Consider the following 20,059-nt stretch of genomic DNA (forward strand, 5'->3'; position numbering starts at 1 on the left):
TCTCTGACACAACTTCCTATCCAAACAAGACTGAGTCACAACTACAAAGGATGTGTTCTGAGAGCTTCCCAGAGAAGTGCAGGAAGACAGAGAATGAAAACCAAAGCATGCACCTCAGTGTCTTATAGTGAGTACAAGTTGAGCAAGGACGAACAAGTTTTATCTTTCTCTGATATCCTAGGAGAAATTAGACAGAAACTGTGAAGAGGACAATCTCATTAAAGAGAATTATGTCAAAATAAGTGAATGATTTTACCACAAGATGCCACACGGGGCCTTGGGCCCACTCTGTTGTAAGTGGGCTATACTGAGAAGGAGTCTTCACTTGTGCTAGATCTCAGCAAAACCCACGGAGTTTAATTTTAATTGCTTCATTCTTTTTCTTTTCCTTTTTTTTTTTAGTTTTAGGGCCACACCCAGTGGCACTTAAAGGTTACTCTTGGCTCTGTGCTCAGAAATCACTCCTAGCAGAATTGGCAGACCATATGAGATGCTGACTGACCTTTGGCTGGTGCAGTTCCAGGTTGGCTGGTACAGGCAAACGCCCTACCACTGTGTTATATTTCCAGTGATATAATATTTACTTTTAAAAGAGAGAAAAAGGCAGGCCTACTTCGGTAGCAACACACTCCAAATATGTCCTATAAAAATGGGCCTTAGATGAAGAGTATGTCCGGAACCTTTTATTTCCTTCCCCTAATTGCTCCATTTTTGAGGCTGAAAAGATATTACATTGCCTTGCATATAGCTGAACCAGACTCAATTCCTGATATCCCATATGGCTCCCTGAGCCCCATTAAAAGTGATAGCTGAGCAGAAAACCAGGAGTAAGCCCTGAGCACCACTAGGTGTTTGCTAAAAAAAATTTTTTTTTGCTTCATTCTTCCCCATCATGCAAAAATATAGTGTCACTTATTAGGGCAGTTATGTACTTTTCCCTAATAACAAAGACATTTCACACTCCTACTCACTGAGTCCTTCCAACATGGGAACTCTGGACACAGGGTGACTTGTACAATAGAGAAACTAGGCAACTTCCATCTACTTGTGGGGAAGATATGAGAAAGCACTTGGCACAAGGCCACTAAATAAAGTTTGACCAGCTCTGAGCACCTCTTACAAATTATCACAATTTGGGTCATACTATCTGAGGAGACCACAGAAGAATTATAGATTGAAGCATAACTTTGGAAGGATGTAGGTTTAGGTGGTAGCACTAGCTCTATTGTGCAACTGTGCACTCTTTGAGAACCCAGGTAAATTGATTCCACCTCCCCCCCACCCAGTGGAGATAGTGTCACAGACCTCATGAAGTCATAAAATCAACATACCACCTTGATTATTGTTTTCTAACAGGTGTTGAAAAAGAATCTTAAAATAATTGCATGTGTGTTCTTGGGGGAACAAACACAGGGACTCACACACATAAAGTATCAGTTCTACAACTGAACCACATCCCACACTGCTGTTTTCAGTTTTGTTTTACCTTGTCCCATATCTGTGAATTTCTATTTAAAAGAGAGCTGGCTTAAATTATGAACATTAAATACAGTTTGGGCAGATACTTTGGGATAGAAAAACAATTGACAAGAAGTGGTGTAGATTAAAAGATATGCTCATTTCTTGTATGCATTTAATGTTATCCCACAGAAAAAACAAAAAATCACATATGTATGGTACATTGTGGTGTTTGGGGTGACCTGTACCACTCTATTGCCTACTGCTCAGGATGGTCATTATAGTGTGTTTCATTAGGGTGTATTTATCCTGGAAAGTCTGACACCCATGGTCCAGACTGAAGAGATCAAGAAACCAAGTTCCAGGATCCCTTTCTCAGCAGCCCTGAGATAGAGAAAAAAATAATAAGTTCCCTTTTTAAGAAAATATGTAAAAGAAAGTAATATGGGCAGAGAGATAGTGTGGCAGTTAAGGTACTTGTTCTTTATGAAACACACACATTTCTCTGAGAACAGAGCCAGGAATAAGTTAGCACACGAATAAGTTGTGGAGGTTAGCACAGTAACCCCCACAAATAATGACTATTAGGGAAAGAACAATAATAAATTAAAGAATTCCTTTTTTAAAAAATTATTTTATTGAGACCATTGTGATTTTCAAAGTCCTTCATAGCTGGGCTTCAGACATACAATGAATCAGGGACAATCCCACCAATAGTGTCTACCTCCCTCTATCAATGTTCCCCAAGCACATCCTATACCATCCCTCTTAGCCCTTCAGCTTGTCAGAATTACAGGCCCATTTTAAGTTTAGCTTGTTGAGTTTGGGTGTCTTGATTCCATTGTTGTTACCTTTGGCTTGGATATTTAGTTCTGTCCTTTTTAAACACTATTAATACACCTGAGACGGTTTGGCCCTTGGCCCCGTTTATAAATTAAGGAATTCTGGACTTTGTTAACTTATGTCTTCAAGATAGTAAAGCTATATATAACCAGACTTTAATTGTCCATTAACGATATTTTCCTAGAGCTTATTTAAGCCTGAAAATACTTTATATTTTGTTGTGATTTTTTTAATCTCTAAGACAAAATCCTAAAGTGCAGGAATGAAGTTAGACTCACATATGCATTTGTTTACTTTGTATGACTAACTAAGTTTGATTTACACCATCTGAGAGGGTGCCTCCTGGAGATAACTGCTTTAAAGGCTCCCTTCATACACACACAGTTTAGCAACCCAATCTTACCTTGAAACAGATCTAACTGCAGGAATCAAGTGCACTCCTCAGAGTAAGAAAAATCTAAAAGACTGATATAATTATGAGATGGCATTTAAATTAAGTCAAAAGTTCTAGAAACATCTTTTGGTTGTGTTTTTCTTCAGTAAAGTACAATCCTGTTTCTTGAAACAAGCATTATAGGAACAGAAACTGATTAATTGTTCTTGTTAGTGACAATTTATTAAAAATTGGCTCCAACATCAACTAAATACAACTATTTAAATAAAATTTTTAAGTATTTTTTTATAAAACTTTTTGGAAAACAGTAGCAGAGGCTATAGTTCAGGGGCTAGGGCATTAGCCTTTCATTCTGCTGACCCTAGTTTGAATCCCCAGTACTGCCAAAGGTCAATCCTGAGCACAGAGCCAGGAGTATCTCCAGAGCACTTCTGAGTATGTCCTCAAATGCTTTCTACTCCACATTCCATAAAAAAAAAAAAACCAGTAGCAGTAATGTCTGGAAGATGTTCAGTGGCTTAGAACATGCTCCAAGGCAAGTGCAGAGTTCAAACTCTGGTGGCATCTTGTGCACTTAAGTGATCAGGAGAGTTGTACTGCTTATAATCTTTGTAGAGAAGGTCCAGAAGATATTCAGTGGCTAAAAGCACCCATGAGGCAAGTGCAAGACCCTGAGGTAAAACCCCTGCTCTGCCAATATGCTCCGAGGTAAATAAATAGCTTTGCTCTAAGGGACACCCCCCACCCCGATGAGAGAGCATCCCGACCTGTCTGGTAGATGATTCCTCCCTTAAGAAGTATTCAGGAAAGGCATGAATTTCGAGCTGAATCCCCAGTGCCCAGCTATACCAAGATGATCTTGACTATCCCATTGGATCTAAGGTACCCATGGGAAACAAACAAACAAACAAAAAAATAGCAGCAAAAACATGGATCATCTGTAAACAGTAACAAACAAAGGCTTAATAAAGAGGAGAAAGCCTTTCTTTAAACATTCACTATATACAGTAAAAGTACTTATTATACAATACTCTCTATCTGAAATAATGCAATCAATAACAAAAACATTGGCGTTGTGTAGCTCCTCAAAACCTTCAGGGGTATCATGTGGCTGAGGCAGGCAGATTTTCCAGAAGACTCCTCCGGGCTGTTTTTCTCACACACCGGGGGCACTGGGAGGCCTGGAAGCATTCTTTGTGAAAGCAGGCTCTACAGGCTGCAAGCAAGGGGACAACTATTAGCTTCCTCACATACTCATCCCTACTTCAGGGAGATAAAAGGCAAGCTAAATCCAAAATCAAACCAGAGTTTCCCCCTAACACACACACATGAATGCACACATGCAGGTGCACATAGATTGAAACATAATGGGATTAAGAAACATCCAAAAGATGAGGAACAGCAAAATGGCTCTGACTGGAGAGAGCTGTCCTGAGCCCTTGCTGGCTCTGATCCCATCCAGTGACTAGATCCCTGACCCCATTTAGGACAAGGCTAAGGATCCTCCCAACTCTATAACCCCTACACTCCCAGGAGAGCAGCACTGACCCATTGTTGCCACTACACCAGGGTTCAGCTTTCTCCTCTGCCCAATCCTGTTACCTCTCTGGTGGCAAACTTAGAGAAACTTCCCTAGGGAGCTGTACTCTGTACCTCAAAGGTCTCAGCACAGTCTAATGGGTGATGGGCGAAGACCAAGATAGCAAATTCACAGCCCAGATCTCCCCTCACAAAGTAGTGTTTAAGGGCATGTGGTTTCCTCAGACAGCAATAGCAAGTGGGCCAAGGGTCTGTCTGTCAACCTTTGATGAGAAGGGTGTGAATGTCTGACTGCTGATGTAAATGCCTTAGACCTTATGACCCACTGTTCTCATCACTACTACTCATCTGTGCCATTGGCATATCAAAAAGGCCAGAGACAAAACTTCAGAATAGCAGGATGTACGCCAATCACAATGGCTGTAAGACTACCCTAGTACAGAAGAACTGAGACAAGGGCACACGAAGGCCACCAATACCCTCCTCCTTATGTACCCCAAAGTTGGTTTTGATCTCTCCAAACTAACACACAAACTCATAGTAGCAGCACAATATTTTTTCAAAGGGACTACTGTTCTGAAGCTATTGGACTGAAGTAAAATTCATGTTTAAATGATGACCCTGTCAAGCTTAAATGATGAAGTTATAAATATACCTGAACATCTTCTGCATGTTGCAGTCTGAAATGGGAAAATCACAGAAGGATTCTGGCAAAATTCACAGATGAAGCCCTTTCCTTGGCACAGCTGTAAATAAAAATCGTGGTAAACTTTAAATTTTTCTGTTGATGAAGAAGCTGACTTAGTACTTTCGTTGAATTTTAGAAACATCAACTTTGGGGCTGAAAAGATAGTATAATTTGTAGGGCACTTGCTTTGCATGTAGCTAGCCTGGGTCTGAGCACTAGAACCCTATGTGGTTTCCCGAGAGCCCTACCAGAAGTAATTTCAGAAGGAAAAACCAGAAGTAAGTCATAAGCACTTCTTAGTAAATCCCCCTAAATAAGAAACATTGTTTAATTTTGTTGCTGTTGTTTGGACTGGTATGCTGGTATTACTCCTAGTTCTAGGTGCAGCAGTGCTTGATCCAGTGCTGTGGATCCAATCCAGGACCTTCAAGTGCAAGGCAAGCACTTTAACTCCTGTACTATCTCTCTAGTCCAAGTAAGCATCAACTTTTAAATACTAAGATTCCAGTTTCTAGAAGGAGCAGGATGTTATCTCCTGGTACAACAAATGATCAGGTCAAATAAATATGCCTCCATTTTACATGAAAAATGTCCACATTAATGTAGTTTGAGATGTCAGAGAAAGATGCTATTGTAAACATGTGTTCTTAAGTGACTTAGTTTTGCTGCTGATGGTAATACTCCCACCCTTCAATCCACACAAGGCCTGGATCTAAGAGACTGCTCAAGAAAACCTTGTATCACTCCTGCCAAAGTCTCACCTCACATCTGGCCACATGGGCAAGAGAAGTCCTCAGAACATACTTGAGTGAGGACACCAGTAGTCCCTTCTTGGTCTTCACCAGGTCATCCAGTGAGAAAATGTGGTATTCATCTGTCAAGTGGCTGGGCACCTGCTTGAACACCTGTAATGTGCTGGGAGAAAAAGCAAAACTCTGGACTACCACAAGAAGGAGGTAAAACAGTTGGGGTGTGGGTGAACAGGGGCCTTTGCATCCTCCTGGGGTTCACCTTTAACTTTTCAATTTATTAATTTTTAAAAATATCTCCAAGAACATGTTAACCTCATTTGCCATTTTTACATGTTGCAGACAAGTTTGCTTGGGAAGTTAGACATTTTAAATTGTTTGATGGATTAAAGAGATAGAGCTAGAGTAAAGCTAATAAAAACATGCTCAAAGATCATAATTGCTCCCTTATTCATGCCAATGACCTATCTGGTGAAAGGACAATTTTACCAGATAATTGTTACACCCTCTTCTTTAGTAACCCCACACATTATTTTTAGTGTTTCTATACACCTCCCATCAGAGCTTCACATCATAGTTTGACCTTATTTTCTTGATTAGATAATAGCATAAATCTGTGACTATTCTACAGTGAAACTGGGACAAGTTGCAAGTCTGCGATCATATCTGTTTGTCCCAGTAGTGGGATGATGACTTCTGACAAGCAGGCTCCTGTGTACCAGATCCCTGAGCCCAACACTGCACTGAAGACTCAGGCATCCAACTGCAAGCACAAATGCAGGTAGATATTCCATTTTTTAATGGGCCATGACCTTTCCCATACCTCCTCATTTCCATACAGATTACTAAAATCTCCTGAACTGCATGCCTACACCAGCTACTCTAATGATGCCAAACCATTTAATTCAAGGCACTGATCCTACTGTTTTCCCAGACTAAAGGTTCCTGAGAGTCAGGAAAAGCATAGAACTCACTATCCCTCCCAATTCAGGGGCCAGTCAATAGTGGTACCTCTCAGCAAATCTGCAGGTCTTCAACAACTTCTTTATATGAAAAAGTTGCTTCTGGATTTCCTAAGGTGAGGAGTCAAAGGGGATAGTTGGGAGTTAAATGTGATCAGTGGCATTGTAAAGGCATGAATAACTTTCTTTCTCTAATGCCTTTGACATAAACCTTTGGCAGAAGGTCCATAGAGCAGGGGTCATGACTGAATCGAGGTCCCAACACGTCATGGGATCTGAATCCTACACAATAGTAGAAGCTGAAGAAAAAGGAGGAGGAAGATGAGGAGGAAGAAGAGAAGAATCAATGTATAAAAGGATATCCTGTTATTTGTAACAGTACGCCTATGACAGTCAAATAAGCTAAACATGTAAAGAAAAACAAAACAAATACTTCATGGTGTCACTTACATGGAAAATATAAAAAATGTCAGAAACATATTTAAACCATATATACCAAGGTGGGTAATAAGGGGAGACAGGAAGATAATTAAAGGCCATGAAGTGGCAAGTAGTTAGGATAAGTAAGTAGAAAGAGAGAACACAGAGCATGCAGGCTACAGTTAATAGTACTGTGGTACTGTGTTCCACACAAACCATTTGCTCAATATGGATTTCAGGTACTCTTTCCATAAAAATGGCCAACTCCATGAGGAGATAGATATGTCTATTATCTTGACTTGTCATTATTTATAATAAAACCAGTATCACATCTCATTCTGAACACCTGAAATACATGCAATTATTTAAAAAAATAATGTAGAAGTTTGAAGAGAGCACTTGCCTTGCACATGGCTTATCTGGTTTTATCCCTATATGATACCCAAGGCCTTGCCAGGAATAAACCTTCAGCATAACTGGGTGTGAAATCCCCTAATGCAAAGGCAGTTGCTTACTTTCACACGATCCAGCTCCTTCACCTTCCCCAATAGACTGTGGCCCACATTCAACAGATTGATAACAGGTTGGTGCCAAATGATGTCCAACAGGCGCTTGGAGAAATTGCTGACTTGGTACTTCCTGAAGTCCCATGAGGTGAGGATTCGGGCCGGTATGCAGGCTTCAGCATAGGAGTGGCAGCAGTGGCAAAAATACTTCCCCAGGTATTCACAGTATCTGAGCCGCTTCACAAACTCTGAGGAGCAGGGAGAAATGTGAGCACCTCTCAGCAGCCCATCTACCCTCACCACCAAGGGCTCGCACTCTGATGGTTGTTTTCCTGCTACTGAAGCCATTCTCAGCTGTAGAATTAAATAATTAAGGATGGGGCTGGATGGCGATGGATGGTGAAGGATTTCTCTCTGCCATCCCAGGCCACGTGGTTCCACAACCCCATCCAGCCGGAGAGTCCCAGGCCCAGGTGAAAGGCGAAATCAAGACTCACTCACAGGCAGGCATCAGGAAGCATTAACTTTAGTCATGCCCTATTCACCACATATGTGTGGCCTACTCATAACCTTTCAAGCACTAGTTATTCTTGGCCCTGCATCTAAACTTCATTCAGCCATCTTTCCTTTGGGCTCCATGCTGGTCCAAGATCAGAACGCAGAGACCCAAAAACCAGAGCGCCCAGCAGCGCAGAAAGGGCCCCGAATCCCCTCAGTCCAAGGCTTATCTAACTTTTCCAAGACCCCTCCCAGAAATGGGCGGGGTCTTGCAGGTAAGGTCACACCTAATATCCGGTTCACAAGACCCCTCCCAGAAATGGGTGGGTCTCAGATAGGTACACCTACACTCAGCCTCAGAGGATATGGCAGGGATCCAGGCCTTGTATGAGGGCCATCATGAGCTTTGCTTTTGTAGAACAGGTGTTGGGAAAAGAGATGGGGAAAACCAGAATTGCTACGTCCCTGTCAGTTTCTTCATTTCCCAGAGTGCCACATGGACAGGCACCCAAGTTCTCTCGGTAACTCAATGACCTTTTTTGTGGGTATAGGTGCTAGGGCCTCTTGAGCCTGGTGCTCTTTTTAGGGTCAGAGTTTCAGAATCATAGTTCCTTACACAGGGGTAGACAGAGCACAGAACTCTCCAGCAAGACTCCTGGATTTGGAGACTGGACATTATACACTGCACTGGAGCCAAGAGAACAGGTGGTCGAGGGTCTGAGAATCTGGTAGGGTCTAGATTCTGCCTCCATCAGATAGGGAAAGTAAAAATTAGGAGTTCTAGGACAGCACTCTTCATTCCTGATCCAATTTAGCAAAGAAAGAGAAGGACAGGCAAAGGAGCCAATAAAATATTTTCCATTATAATTTTTTGCCCAAACATCAAAAATCCAAACATTTTAATAGCAGTTACTTATATACTATCAGTGCAGGCAGGATTAAGTTATGTCTGCCAAATTCAGTTTTCTTAGTCCTTTAATAAAAGCAGCACAAAATAGTTTATTCTTAATCAGTAGTTCTGAACCAGAAAACATTTCTATATTTTCTCAAGAGGAGAGAATGCATTGATGGGGGCCAAAACCAAGGGCTGGGGTCAGAAAGGTAGTATAGCAGACAGGGCATTTACCTTGCATGTGGGTGACCTGGATTTGACCCTAGCACCACAACTAGTCCCCTAAGCATTGTCAGGAATGATCCCTGAGAGAACAGATTGAGAAGTAACATCACTGAATATAGCTCCCAAATTAAACAATACCCCAATCCAGAATATTCCAAATGGTACATGTGTTCCATTCCTTGAGCAACTTTCCCATCTTTAATATCATTACTTTTGGGGAAACAGGAATGAGGTTGAACCACACCCAGCATTGCTCAAGGATCAGTCTTTGTTCTGTGCTCAGTATCATGAGTGAGTTTGGCATCATCAGGGACCAGTAGGAAAGCCATGGGGTTGGCTCTGAGTACTCAGTGGGGAGGGAATTAAGATCCAGAGACCAAAAGAAGCCTGTTAATAACTTTAATATCTTCAAGGAAGGTGGGGTTGGGTAGTGCAATAACACAGTGGTAGGGCATTTGCCTTGTGCTCACATGGCCAACCAGGGTTTGATCCTCAGCATCCCTATGGTCTCCCAAACCTGCCAAGAGTGCTATCTGAGCACAGAGCCAGGAGTAACCCCTAAGCACCACCAGATGTGTTCCCAAAACCAACCCCTCCCAATAAAGGAAAGGTGTGTGCACTGACATCGAGCTCTTACAGCAGTTCCTCATCAAAAGCATCTCTTGCAAAAACATCTTACTGCCCAGCTTTGTTGTCCTTCATCCTGCTATTAAAGTGTGAACAGATGACCCAGATCCATACTTACTAGGTTCTATTGGAGTTCCACAGCCAGCACAGAGAAAATCCTGGGCTACTAATGCAAGGTCCCTCCTAAATATAGAAAACAGTAGGCCATAGATCAGAGATCATCAATTTCCTCTCTCTCTCTCTCTGTCTCTCTCTCTCTCTCTCTCTCTCTCTCTCTCTGAAGGGAGGGGTCAAAACAGGTGGTACTCAGGGGCTGCTCCTAGCTCCGGTGCTCACTGACACTCCTGATGGTATTCAGGGGTCCACGAAGTGCTGAGGACTGAATTCAAGTCTCCTGACTACAAAGCAAATGTCCTAGTGACCGCAGGGTGCCATTTGTTTTCTCCTACTTCCATTTGGGGGTGGGCAGGTAGGAGTTTGTGTTAACTATATCTGAGATCCAAACAGTAATTAGAGGCCCAGTCAGCACCCCAACTTACTTGGGTGATGGATGAACATTAAATATGATTTGAAATCTAGGTGGTGCCCAGTCTTCAGTCTCTCTCATCCTCAACTTTAATTTAATATCCTGTACCACCGCAGTGTTGGGTTCAAAGCCATGCTCTTTGTTAACAACCTACATGACAAGGAACAGGATTTAGGAACAACTTAAACAGTTCATTTCAGGAACTTATATAAACAGGAAATTTAAATGTGCTTTCAGTATTAGAATGAATCATAAAGAATTAAAACTGCTTTAAACTAAAGGTCATGGAGGAGGTCTACGTGTATGGAAAACCAGTTACAGACAGCTTACATCCCCACCTGCTAAGGGCACATTTCTTAGTATTTTCAGTTACTTCATTTATTTCCAGAATTCCTACTACTATAACTTAGACTTTGTGAACTGGAAAGATTTTTTTTTATTATTTGTAGTTTGTTGTTTATTTGTTTTGTTTGATTGCTTGGGGGCTTAACCTAGCAATATTCAGAGGTTACTGCCAGTTCTTTTCTCAGGGATTTTAAAAGTGGTGGTGCTTGGGAAACCATCACATATATGACCTGGGGATCAAACCCAGGTCAAACAAGTGCAAATCCAAATACTCTTTGTACCCTATGTACAGTCCCCATGGAAAGCTTTTGTACAGAGCAGAAGCTCTAGCTCTTTCAGATGCTATAAATCAAATATCTATTCCCTACTACTGTCTCATATTTCCCAAGAAACAGATCTTCTAATTCAGTCATTGCTTCGAAATGTTCAGTAGTTTAGCCCCACCTCCCAATCAACCATTGCTTACTTACTAGCATTTAAAATATAGACTCCTCCATGAATGAGTAATTGCTTCTCCAATATTTGTCTCCCAACCCCCTAATCCTTATTTCCTGTAAAGGCTAATCTCATCTCACTACCAGATCCAGTCACAGCAAATCACTCCAAGCATGGAAACCCCTAGCACCTCCTGACTATTTTGCTTCAGCTACACTTGGCCTAGAAAGTCCTTCCATCTGTTTTCATCTGACCTCACACTTGCTCAAGTTTTGAGATCTCCCTCATAAAATTAATTATCCTCCCTGCACTTTCAGTGAGTGCTTTTTCTACCATTATTTTATCTCATATTCTACCCATATTTTATCAACCAAGTTCCCCATCTCCCTGGAGACTTCACACTGTCAGAGGACAGAGTGCCAGTCTGGATTTCTGAATAAGGCATCCTGGGTCCTGACTCTTGTCCCACCACAATGAGCTTCACTGAAAGTCTAGATTTTAAAAGTGGTCCTCAAACTATGGCCTGTGGGCCACATATTGTATTTGTATCTGTTTTGTTTCTTCATTGCAAAGTAAGATATATGTAGTGTGCATAAGAATTCGTTCATAAGTTTTGTTTTTACTATAGTTAGACTCTCCAATGGTCTGAGGGACAGTGAACTGGCCCCTGTTTAAAAAGTTTGAGGACCCCTGGATAAATACTAAAAACAACAGCTCAACAGGATGCTCCTGAGGATGAAAAGTATGAATTGATGAGCACAGTCCCTGGAGTATTCAATAATAGTTGTGTCCTTCATATTGAGTATCACCCTACCCAGAAACTATATCTCCCATCACTGAGAAATCATACAATGAAATACATAATTACCTGCAGTGAAAAGCAAAATAAGAACTTAGGCACTTTTGGTTCGAGGCCAATGTATTTTGATACTTACCGTGGAATCAGATACATTCAGGGAAGCTGCCAGCTGATAATTAACTGCTGACAACATGCAGCATTTGTGGAATACTTGGTACAAATCTTTGGCTATTTGCTCAGGAGAATTGAAGTTGGACATATACCTTAGGCCGAAATGTAAATGAAAATAAGAAAAACTTTGTTTACAAGAAGTATGAGAAAGAACTTTTTCAGGCTTTCAGCTATCTGCCCTATTCTCAAGCTCACAAGAGATATAAGATACGAAGTGAGTCTGATTATCTTTCAACACAATCCCTCTATGTTCAACAGCAGCTTGTATTTATTGAAGGTACAAGATAAAGTGAGAGAGTGAAAGATTACAAGATTCAGAATCAGAACTCCTGTGCTCAAGCCCTACCTCCACCATCCAGAAGCACCTAACAGCATGTGTCCCGTGGCACAGCTTGTATGGTCCTCAATTTCTCATCAAAAAATAGGATTTCAAAATTCCAAGCCAGCCCACCCATGGGGATTAAATCAGAATGCGTATTATCACTAAAAAACTTTGCAAATGATAATCCTTTCATAATAAACACCTGGTGAACTTGGCCCAAGTTACCAGAGAATTGAGAAATTCAAAGGTGAAGGGTGATGAAAAGAGTGAGTGCTGGTATACATAAAACACATACCTCTTAGAGGGGCTGTAGGGACAGCCATAAATTTCAGTGGCATTGCTAAACTTTTCAAATTCTACTGAAAGATAAAAGAATAGTCAGGTCTTCCAAGCCTTTTCACTTAAGTACAGTTAATTTTGTTTACTTACATATTGGTTTGGGGGTTCATATCTAGTGGTACTCAAAGTTTACTTTTGGATTCAGGGATCATTCTGACGGGCTCAGCAGATCATATGGGATGCCAGGGATCAAATTCTGGTTAGCTGCATGCAAGGCAGTCATCCTATTCATGGTACAATTGCTCCAGCCCTCACAACTAATTTTATAGGCAGAACATAAAAAGATCTTCCTGCACCTTTGAAAGAGGCTTTTCATCAGCATCTTTAAGCTCTGTATTCTTGAGGTTTCTTTTATGAGATGAAAACTAATCAACAAAGAGAAAATCTCACCAAAACAATCTGATCTAAAATTTCACCAAATTATAACTGAGAGGCCAGATAGGAGACCATAAAGAACATCTGCTTTTGCATTCAATTCTAAAACTGAAATGAGAGAGAATTCCCCAAAGTGGTGCTCCTCTTGGGAGATTCAATGCAAAGGCCCCACAATATGGTACTGCTCTGACCCTGTGGTGTTGAGGATTACCAGATTCCCCTCAGAGGTTGACCACACCCTAGACAAGTATCTTAACCTCATTTCTATGGCTCCAGCCCCATAACCTGACCATGAACACCACTCTATCATAGTATTGCATGAGCGGGTAAGAGAGGAACTAACTCAGACTTGAGAGCTCCCAAAATCTTACCTGGAATAACAAATTCATTCGAGTCGCATTTGCAGTCCTCTTTTATAGTCTCATAGAGAGTAGTTGGTTCAACTACAGGACTAACCTGTAACATAGCACAACCTAGAAAAAGAAAGGATGAAGGTTTTACCAATAAGAAAAGTAAAATAAACCAAATAATCTATAGCACTCAAATAAACTGAGGAATTGAGAAATGAGTCTAAGAATTTTAACTTGAGTACTCACAAAGCTAAAAAGTAAAGGAATCAACAACCATCAAAAATGAATATTTATTCTTTGAATAAGACATACAGATGCCATTACCATTTTCATCTTCACTTATTATCAAGGAAATGCAAATCAAATTAACAATGAGGTAATCATCTCCTATCAATGAGAATAGCCTATAGCAAAAAGACAGTTTTGGCAAGGATGTTGTAAAAAATGAAGCCTCATTTACAATTGCTAGAAATGCCCTTTGGTTCAGTCTCTATGGAAGGCAGTATGGAGAGGTCTCAAAAAGTCAGAATAGAACTCCCAATTTGACACAGCAGTTCCATTTCTTGGTTTCTATTTCCAAAGTCACAAAACATTAAGTTTAAAAGTTTTATTCTTTCCTTTGTTCACTGCAGCGCTTAGTGCAACAACCAAGATATAAAAGCAATGCAAATGTCAATAGCCGATGAAGGGATAAAATAGTGGTTGTATCTCTACACAATGGAATTCTATGCAGCTGTAAATAAAGATAAAATCATGCAGCTCCTTGCAATGTGAATATAACTAAAGATATCATATTAAGCAAAATAAGTCCGAAGGAGAGGGGAATAAACAAAAAAACCTATGTTTTTTATATTTTATTTTTATATATCATATTAAGCAAAATAAGTCAGAGGGGGAGGGGAAAAAGGCAAAATCCTATGGTTCAGGAATAAACTAGATATAAATAAATAAAGTATATTAAAATGTCATGAGATGCCCAAAAAAAAAAAAAAAAAAAGGGCCCGGAGAGATAGCACAGCGGTGTTTGCCTTGCAAACAGCCGACCCAGGACCAAAGGTGGTTGGTTCGAATCCCGGTGTCCCATATGGTCCCCCGTGCCTGCCAGGAGCTATTTCTGAGCAGACAGCCAGGAGTCACCCCTGAGCAACGCCGGGTGTGACCCAAACCCCCCCCCCCAAAAAAAATGTCATGAGATGGACTCTGAAGCAATAGTACAGCGGTAGGGCATTTGCCTATGCCTTGCATGCGACAGATCCAGATGGACCTGGTTTGATCCCTGGAGTCCCTTAGCCAGGAGTGATTTCTGAGCGCATAGCCAGGAGTAACCCTTGAGCATCACCAGGTGTGCTCCCCCCAAACAGACAAACAAACAAAAAATGTTAGGAGATGGACAAATATTAGATGATCTCATTCTGCAAAATATAGCAAAATAATACATAAAGTAAACAGTATTTTGACAAAATAAATTTTAAAAAATCTGAAATGACAAACAATAGGTCTTGGAATACAAAACTGTCTACCTAGCAGTTGTAGGAGGGAGGTGAATCAAACTAGAGGTGACATGGAAAAATTGGTGAGGGTCATGGTCAATTTGTGGGTGAAACTTACAGTAATTTTGTACAATAATATCGTAAAGTTTAACTCTATTATAACTACATAAACTACAGAAGGAAGAAAGGAAGAAAGGAAGGAAGGAAGGAGGCAAGATGGGAAGAAGAGAAGGAGAGAAGAAAAGAGAGGTAAGTATGAGATTACAAAGACTATTAAAAAGTTTGACACAGATTTGACAGAAGATGAAAAATACATAATTTTTTCATATTTTTCCACTTGCCTTCATAGCCACTGTCTGAAGAAGTAGATGACCCTGAATTTTGCTTTATATTGGTAGAAAAAGTCACTTCTGACTCAGCCTGATCATTCATAAATAACCCACTGCTTTCTTCTGTGTTCCAGTTCTCTGTGTGCTGTTGACTCAGGATGTTATATTTTATCCTCTCCATTGTGGATATAATCATATCTGCAAAATAAAAGTGAGCATTTTCCTGCAGGAAAAAAAAGAATGATGAGTTATATAGTCATCAGTATAGTTAACATTTATTTTTATTGAAGGTATACTAGATAGAAGAGTTGATGCTGTATTTGAGAAGATTTAATGCATAGATTCACTTAATTAAGCTTTTATGGATTGTGATGTAATTGATAACCCATATCTTATAGATACATAGATATAGTCCTCAGTAAGCCATACATAGTGTAAACTCATTTCCTGTGTGACATAACCCCAAGAGTAGGTGATAGTCCACTGGTAGACATCATTTATCAGTCATGAATATCCTTCATGGAGCATAGATGCTATCTCATGCTCCTTCCAATCAAATACTGAAATGAAAAGGATTGATCATGCCTCCTCAAATAAACTTTCTAGAATTTAAGTCAGAACAGTATCATATAAGCAGTCTTTGGCAATAAAACTGTGGTTTTAAATGATAAAAATAGAGAAATGTTCACCTTTTCTATATCAGCAGGGAGCACAAATGCTTCTAATGGGAAGGAATTCAAAGAAGTGTTTCTTCTACTGACTTGAACAGCACCTGCCAACAGAAAGTTGTTAGCCATAGACAGAAAAAATCCAAAATTTATCGAAAAAGAGTAATTCTCAGGTGTGGCTTTTAAATATTGTCATACTGTCCCCACCCTGCACACATATTCACAAACTACTAGCATTATCTTAGAATAAATAATAGAAAATTAAAGACCACTGGTCACAGGTCTTTTATATATTTTAGCTATTGGCTTAAGGATGATCACGATCTCTAAGGCTACTGGAGTGACTTGAAGAATTTCTCAGGACAGACAGGTATGAATCACAAGAACAGAGAAAACCATTGAATATAGAAAGAAAAGTTATCATTTTCAAAAGAACACACAGAAAGGAGGCAAATGAGGATACGTAGTAATAATCTAGGAGGATATAAAAAGGGTCATAAAAGATATCTAGGGGCTGGAATGGTGACACAAGCCATAAGGCGTCTGTCTGCCTTTCCTGCACTAGCCTAGGACAGACCTCGGTTCGATCCCCCACATCCCATATGGTTCCTCAAGCCAGGAGCAATTTCTGAACACATAACCCCTGAGCATCACCAGGTGTGGTCCAAAAACAAAAACAAAACAAAAAAAAATCTAAAAAAGAAAAAAAAAAACAGGAGCTGGAGAGATAGCCAGCAGTAGGGTGGCACAGAAGTAGGGTGTTTGCCTTGCATGCAGCCAACATAGGATGGATGGTTGTTTAAATCCCAGCATCCCATATGGTCCCTTGAGCCTGCCAGAAGCTATTTCTGAGCGCAGAACCAGGAGTAAAAACAAACAAAACAACAACAAACCAGCAAAGAAACAAAACAGGAGAAATAGAAGCAATCTAGAAGCAGGGCCAGAAGTATGAAATCTCCTCTCCCAGCCACTGCAACTAACTATAAACTTTCTGTTACAGAAAAGATATCTGTTTTTAAGGGGTCAGCATTGCTCCTTTAAAATGATTTTTCTCTAGTAGTAGCAAGAAGAAACTGCAAAGGGTATGTCCAGCTGACTCAGCCTTTCTACACCCTTAAGTCACTCTATGACTGGCAGCCAACACACTCAAAAATAAAAGAATATCTGTAGTGTGATTTCTTATTGCAGTATTAAGGGCTGATTTTTTATTGCAGCAGTAAAGGCAGAAACTTTCTGTCAGAGCTTCATTGTTTCAACTTTCAACTGAGAAGTGAGTCCCACATTATGCTGATTCTGCAGTTCTCAGGAGTGGCACAGAGAGGCAAACAGTGTCACTCATTCCAGTCCCTCATCTCATCTCCCCATCTCCCAGAGACTGACCCGAAAGGGGATTGTTAGTTTAAGAACACATGAGGCTTGGTAAGTAATAATTATCAGGTTGGAAGGCTACACAGGCTCTATAACATCGATTTCACTTTGCTGCTCAAGCAAGAAAGCAGCTCTGGAAAAAATGAAAATTTGATGTGTAAAGCCAGGAGGTTGATTAGATCTGAATTAAGTAAAAAAAAAAAGTTTCTGCATTCTGAGAGGAAAAAAAAGACAGAAAAAAAAGTCAGGTAGAGTAAATACCCTCCCAAGCATCTAGGCACCAGCTTTTTAGCTGCACTGAAGTGTCTTTGCCCCCTCCATTGGGATCTTCATCTAGTAAAAGGTGAGGAAGTTAGGCATGTAAATGTTTGGGTGAATGGACAGCTCACATACAGTGACCAGACACTGGACTGCTATTTCTTACAGTTTAGGAAATGTGTCTGGGCTCAGGAAGATTTTCTGTTCTAGAAAGAGCAGCCTAGAAAATCTAGGAAATATAGAAATGGAAAGATCTGTCATAGTGGCAAATGCCCATTATCCTCATTGTCACCCCCATACTAACGAAAAGCAAACAGATCACTAAGGACTCTGCACATTTGTGCATGCAAATGCTTGTGTGTGCATGTGTGTGTGTTGCAAAGGCCTAATATTGTAGGCTCTGTGTACCACTAAGTTATATCCACGGTGAGTACAACTTTTGCCTAATCCTATAGAAATAAACCCCACTCCTACATACAAGCATTCACACAGAGCAGGCAACTTTAAAAATATTTCTAAAGCAAAGTACTTTTAAAAATTCATTGACTTTTAAATGAGAGTTCTAACAGAAAAATAAAAATTAATATAAATCAAAAATAAAATATATAGCTATTTACACATAAAAGCATGCCTCAAGTTAGAACAATAATAATTTATTAATTCTAGCTTGGCATTTTGAATGGATTAGACACTACTTCACAGCCACAGAGCCCTTTATTTAAGTTTATATATATTTGAGGGGTGTGTGGGCACCACAGTTACTGTTTTTATTTTATTTTGTTTTATTTTGGGCACACCCAGGAGTGCTCAGGAGTTACTCCTGGATCTGCTTTCAGAAATTACTCCTGGCAGGCATGGGGAACCACATGGGATGCTGGGATTTGAGCCACCGTCCTTCCTAAATTGGCTGCATGCAAGGCAAATGCCTTACCTCTGTGCTATCTCTCTGGCCCACAGTTATTGTTTTTAAACTTTACTGTTTTCTAGTAACACTCTGTGCATATACATACAGCCAAGATCAGTTTGCATCCTGTATCACTCATGGTGTGAAGGAGGTGGAGCTTTGAACACCTGTGCAATGCCCAGTTCTCTACCACCACAGAAAATTAGAGTGCTAAGTATCTCTCCTTAGAGAAAGAACTGTAGGTTCCTGGCAATAAGCACAAGTTGGTAGGTGACACCCATAAGCAACAAAGTTGAATGCCTGCTTTTCCTTGAAGTCTAAGGAGAAAGCCAGTATCATATTTCACTGTTATCAAAGTGTTGAGTTAACAACATTAAATGAGAGAATACATTAGCTTTTGGTCCAAGTGGAAACCATGACCACCTATTTTTCCCTCCTAAAAACTATAGTTCTATAGGTAGGGAACTGATCCTCAGATCAAGTTACCTGTATCCTGGGAAGCCATCTGATGGGGCAGCAGGAAATCACTGCCAGTCTCAGGATGTGGGGAGGTGGCCAAAATCTTGGAAAGAGGCATATTCAAACAGTGTGATGGAAGTTCATTTTGCTCCTCCGATGAAGTCAGAGAGATTTCACTGCACATTTTACTTGCACCAAGGGCCAAGGAACTGTCCATAGAATCCACAGTGTCCTTTGAAATTGAGGCCTTTGTACTGGTGTGCTCCAGTGACAGCAGTGGAGGGTACAAGGTAGAGACAGTTTCCCGCATAAAGTAGCTTCTGCTATTTTCTGCTGTTGGCACCAAGGCAGGAAAATCTGGCAACTCTTGCTGTGCATGTGTGGGGTTAATCCAGGCAGCTTTATGCCTACTAACCTTGACATCTGATTGGCCACAGGGATGGTGAAAATTCAGGAGGCTGGATAAGCCATCAATATTGCCAGAGTCATTGCTAAACTCTTTCAAAGGGTCCAGAGGACAGTCCTGCTTGCCAGTAGACTGGGAAACCATCTTTTGAGTCTCTTCTGGCTGGTGTGAACTCTCCTGTACTCCTGATTAGGAACTTGAACTCATCATATACCCAGTTGAAAAGCTTATCTGCAATGAGTAAGAATATTCAAGATAGATAAGAGTTTAATAACATTTTTACAATTTTACTTGAGTTACAATACTGTTAATGATAGGGTTTCAGGCATACAATATTCCAATGCTATATCCTCCACTGGAGTGTTTGCTTTCCACCATCATACTCTCATTGTTAATTCATACCCACCCACCAGTCTCCTTGTCCTTGGAACTCAGTTCTGTAGACTGACTCTCAGGTTTTGTTGCTTTAGATCATTGTTGCTTCCTTAGTATTTTTTATATCCCACATATGAAAGAATTTATTCTATACCTGTCCCTCCTTTTGTGACTGGCTTGATTTAGTATGATTCTCTCCAGTTCCATACATTTTCATATTTTTATCTATCCCACATTCAGTAAAGTAGGCAGGAGACGTGAAGCTAAGAACAATATACTAAAATTATTTTATGTAACATTAGTTTACAATTTGATGCAATATCATGTAAATTTATGATT

At 40.3% G+C, this 20,059-nt stretch overlaps 1 protein-coding gene across 1 annotated transcript; it reads right to left on the minus strand.

Moving 5' to 3' along the window:
• Window positions 1-3,606: 3,606 nt before the first annotated feature.
• RUBCNL (rubicon like autophagy enhancer) lies at window positions 3,607-19,511 on the minus strand. Its single transcript, XM_049778783.1, has 13 exons — window positions 18,967-19,511; window positions 15,972-16,054; window positions 15,295-15,505; window positions 13,485-13,586; window positions 12,689-12,755; window positions 12,043-12,169; window positions 10,341-10,477; window positions 9,920-9,984; window positions 7,569-7,807; window positions 6,683-6,744; window positions 5,684-5,837; window positions 4,890-4,980; window positions 3,607-3,911 (listed from the first exon to the last, which is right to left on the minus strand). The coding sequence occupies exons 1-13, from the start codon at window positions 19,487-19,489 to the stop codon at window positions 3,799-3,801; spliced, it is 1,974 nt and encodes a 657-aa protein (XP_049634740.1). The 5' UTR covers window positions 19,490-19,511; the 3' UTR covers window positions 3,607-3,798.
• Between the last annotated feature and the right edge of the window lie 548 nt (window positions 19,512-20,059).

This window comes from Suncus etruscus, chromosome 8 (genome assembly GCF_024139225.1).
Source record: "Suncus etruscus isolate mSunEtr1 chromosome 8, mSunEtr1.pri.cur, whole genome shotgun sequence".
NCBI lineage: Eukaryota > Metazoa > Chordata > Mammalia > Eulipotyphla > Soricidae > Suncus > Suncus etruscus.

Bases quoted from the DNA above. Each gene is read 5' to 3' on its own strand.
- RUBCNL (XM_049778783.1), bottom strand. From the start codon at position 19,489: ATGGTTTCCCAGTCTACTGGCAAGCAGGACTGTCCTCTGGACCCTTTG. The intron at 5,838-6,682 runs GTACCACTATTG...TTTTTCTCCCAG, and splicing joins ACCTGCAGATTTGCTGAGAG to CACATTACAGGTGTTCAAGC. The intron at 3,912-4,889 runs GTATATTTATAA...CCTTGCTTGCAG, and splicing joins AACATGCAGAAGATGTTCAG to CCTGTAGAGCCTGCTTTCAC.